The following is a 4,291-nucleotide window of genomic DNA, read 5'->3' as shown; positions in this document are numbered from 1 at the left end:
CTAAATTTAGTATCGATATATATATATATGTGGGTGCGTGTGATTGTGGGGAGTATAAAATTTAGATTTGACGAATTTTGATTTAATTCAATTTTATAAGGCAGAGTATTTTTTGAAATGAGTCAAATCATAATTTATTTGATGGATAAGATTAGATTAGACTGAATTTAAATCTAAGATATTTTTTTTATAAATAATAAATTATTTAATTCATGTCAAATAAAAATTCAGTCCAACATAACCTATTCCCATCTCAAAATATATCACATACCATGACACTCACGATATAAAGCAATAGTACAATCGAACTTATCATATTCGAAGATAAAGAAAATTTGATATATTTCTAGGAAGCGAATTTATAAAGTTTTAGAATAGAAATAAATTATAAAATTTTAAGAGATTAAAAAAAATTATCAATAAAATATACCAAAAATTTAAAATATAAAAAAAACTAAAATGTTCACAGGGCAACTGACCTGCCATGATTTCTTTTCGTAACGAAACTGAATACTTTAGGAGCACAAAAATCTTGTAAATCAAGATTAAGGGGAAGACAAGCAAAGAAGCACTTGTCCAAAGTCCAAGCTTCACAATTCAAGCCTTTATTTTTAAACAACCAGGGGATAACAAGTTTTTCTCACGGTGGACATGCATAAGCTACCATTATTCTATACACTAGATGATGTCTGTAATAATCGCCATACATGGACATTGATGTTCGGTCCTTTTAGTCAAGCCAGGAACTTTTCGAGCAAGTTTCCAAAGAAGAAGCTTGTTTTAGCCCATCCACTGGTCTCGGCCTCGGGTGTTTTCGTACTTACCGGATCCTTCTTCACGTTAAGCATCATCGTGTGACCGATTTCTTTGCGGAGTGCTTCGATGGTCTTGGCATCCACCGGATTCCCATAAGCATCTCTCACGTAGAAAACGTTCACTGCTTTCTCCCCGACCGTTGAGACCCCGGCTCTTCTAACGGACAATCCGTTCTCCCGGAGAATCCTTGTTACTTCGGACAACAAACCACATCTGTCCTTTGCGCAAAGCTCCAGACTTAGACCCTGCATTGGTTAATGGAACTTAAACGACACAAAGCTAATTCTCATCTCAAGGTTGTGATTTAGTTTTGCAGAGAAGCATATATGTAAACCTCATTAGCGAATAACAGTTCCCGGAATTCGGACTACAAATCATAAAGTTGAAATGATTCTAGTTGTTCCATGTCCTCTAAAGTGGAATGTGGATGATAGTTGCAGTAAATTGACACTGAAAAACAATGCACTCTACAAGCAATTATATAGCTTTGGTTTCTAATTGAATCACATTCTTCTACATGGAATTTTGGAGTACGAAATCATTCCGGACTCGCATTAGACGAAAATATACATCATTTTAAGTTTTAACAGTTGAGGTTTGGAATTCGGAGAATTTGGTGCAGAAAAGAACATGATTTTATCTAAAAACCAGATCTTACAAGGGAGCATTTCAGTTGGATATACACTACTCACCTCGCTTACTCTTCTATGAATGGCGGCTTCGAGACATTTAACGACCCTTTCTTTCTCTCCTTCAGTATCAAGTGTGCAGCCATCCATGTGCCGAATAAAATATTCCTACAATTTGAAAGACATTAACATGATTTACGTGCATATAACACCATGCCATACAATTTCAGATCTTTTCCAAATGATTTGGTTTACCTGTGAAGCATGGGGACCATTGGATGAGATGTTAGCATGAAAAACTACATATTGCATGTCCGTGAGTGTGCAGACGATGTCGAACATGAGTTTAGCTCGATCTTTGCACCGGACAGTAACAACCGAGTACCCTTTCTCCTCACAGCGCTCGACTATGATCTTTGGTTTGAAGGATGGAGGATAGTCAACCTCAGTTGTTACTCCACCACCTTCATAATCCCTATCAGCAAACAGCATCTGATGAAGCCGGCGATCGATATGTGTGAATCCCATGGAGAAGCTGGTACGCACAACATTGTCATCGTCCTCACAACCACGTAGGATGTGCTTAAGCTGCTCCTCCATAATAGACAGTCTGTTGGGATCATCCACAGCCCCGCTCGTGGTATCATCATTGACATAGAGTACACATGCTATTCGTCTATTGTGTGTCCATACTTCTGCAACAGTAACATTGAAGTGAAGGTTGGCGAGGACAGCCGAGATCTCCGATAAGAGACCAGGCCTGTCTCTTCCAATTAGTTCTATTGCCGTGTAATTACCAAAAGAGTGAACCCCAACACGTTTTCCGGGCCAATTTTTCATCCCATCCTCGGTGTGGCCCTTAGGTCCGAGAATCTATTAAAAGAAAAATGCACGTAAATGTTACTCTGCTATAGATGCATAACATAGCAATAGGCCTCATGAAGAGCAGAGAGGGCGAGATTCGAGTAGTATAATTAATAAAAAACAGAAGATAAGTTCGAGGGGAAAAGACACGGCATACCCTCTCTATGTAATCAATGGTTTTTACATCGGTGATCTTTTTCCCTTGTTGATCCGTGACGTGAAACACTGTTTGCAAAGAACAAAAACTATATATATCAAGTACAACGGTAACAGATACAGGATTATTAGGAAAGGAATGTGATGCCATTGCCCTGCTACGGCTATTACTATATAAGTCGATGCTTATCGAGAACCGATCGGTTTGGAAGTTAAAATAAGAATGAAACCACATTCTGCTTTATAATATAGAAACATAGTTCTACGGCCTAACATAACAGAAACAATGAATATATGCACACATATATATCGTTATCATACCATCCATGAACCATCCACCATCAGAGGAGACATAAGCTTTGATAATAATGAAGTCGAGGTCTGTTAGTATTTGCACAACTTCCAGCAGTATTCCCGGTTTATTCACGCTGTCAACCTATACGTAAACAATGAATTAGCCTTCTGCAGTAATTTAGATTTGTTTTGCATTGAAAAATTACCTTTACAATAGTATAGTCACTGCAACTCGTGTTATCGACGGACACCCTGCCAGAAAAGGTACGAGAGACAGAGTTACAACTATACAAAGATGTTCACCGCTAAATGTGTCAGAAACTCTTCTCAAATGGTCTGTATCTGTCCTTTGGTATGAAAAAGGAAAACCCCTTATACCACGGAAATACAGTTCGGTAACATAAAATTTTATCGATATGCATATTTTTGCAAACTGTAAATTCAAGGAACTATAGTGATCGAATGTGGTTGCTTGCTTTGGAACTAAAATTGATAGTGGATCTTAAAATGAAAAACAAGCACGTGGATAAAGAGACTGAACCTTGGAGGATTGATTCTGACACTCAGGTTCTCATACTCGGGATCGAAGTATGGCCAACAAACTTTAGCCATTTAAACCGCAGCTTCTAGATAATCTGGAGGCGTTTTTCGGTCTGTGACAGAGCATACATAAACTTAGTTAACAGGTGATATACATTAAACTATGTATGTAAACAAAGAATCTTTCATATTTTCTCCTCCAAGATCGATATCGACTTAAGCATGTAGATACGAGATATTCATGCAACAACTATACATATGAAATATATCTGTAACTGACTAAAAGTATTCACTCCACAGAGTACACTCTAGTATTGCAACTGCAAGCCATCCTGAAATGGAGAACATCATGCAAGAATTAGCTTCACAAGTTCTACATCAAATGGCACATAATCGAGGAGAACTACCGGTACCGAAGAAAACAAGAAAGGTCTTCTTTGATGATTTAGCTTGTAGTTAAGGTTGCCTAAAGTGACAATCCCAGGTTGATGGAAATCAGGTTCACATTATGGCAACAAGTATCTGCAAACAGAGTGGAGGAAAATTAACTCATAAGCTAATGAAAACCTCGCAAGACTGACAATTCGAAACCAGTTTAGTATCAGTATATGAACTTATATCTATGTATAAGATCATGAAATATGACTCTAAAACTTCATAGAAGAATGATTAAAGAAAACAATACAGGCTATGCACCAAAGGTAAATTTATACCAAACAAGCTCAACCATGTTGAACTTAATACCTCAACTTTACATATCATAAGGTCATTCTCAAGCTCATGCTCTGTAATTTTAACTCGGTTTATTGTAGCATCGGACTGCAACGGTACATGTACCCTACCTTTCAACTTAAAGGATCAATTCCTCTAAGATTTCAAACCAGGAATAAATCATAGAACAGAATATAGTGCATCCCTTTTGAGTTCTAGCTTTAAATGTTAGCTTTCAACTTTCTTTCTCCCCTACGAAAATGCTTAGTTTCCGGTTTAGT

General features: G+C 37.4%; 1 protein-coding gene across 1 annotated transcript; it reads right to left on the bottom strand.

Annotated features, from left to right (window-relative positions):
* Positions 1-559: 559 nt before the first annotated feature.
* Positions 560-3,412, bottom strand: LOC120152595 (ACT domain-containing protein ACR3-like). Its single transcript, XM_039164793.1, has 7 exons — positions 3,301-3,412; positions 2,966-3,011; positions 2,787-2,901; positions 2,467-2,534; positions 1,701-2,318; positions 1,509-1,613; positions 560-1,061 (listed from the first exon to the last, which is right to left on the bottom strand). The coding sequence occupies exons 1-7, from the start codon at positions 3,369-3,371 to the stop codon at positions 735-737; spliced, it is 1,350 nt and encodes a 449-aa protein (XP_039020724.1). The 5' UTR covers positions 3,372-3,412; the 3' UTR covers positions 560-734.
* Between the last annotated feature and the right edge of the window lie 879 nt (positions 3,413-4,291).

This window comes from Hibiscus syriacus, unplaced genomic scaffold, assembly GCF_006381635.1.
Source record: "Hibiscus syriacus cultivar Baekdansim isolate YM2019G1 unplaced genomic scaffold, ASM638163v2 tig00111095_pilon, whole genome shotgun sequence".
Taxonomy (NCBI): domain Eukaryota; kingdom Viridiplantae; phylum Streptophyta; class Magnoliopsida; order Malvales; family Malvaceae; genus Hibiscus; species Hibiscus syriacus.
The sequence above is the reverse complement of the archived record's forward strand: the minus strand, read 5'-3'. Positions and strand labels throughout refer to the sequence as shown.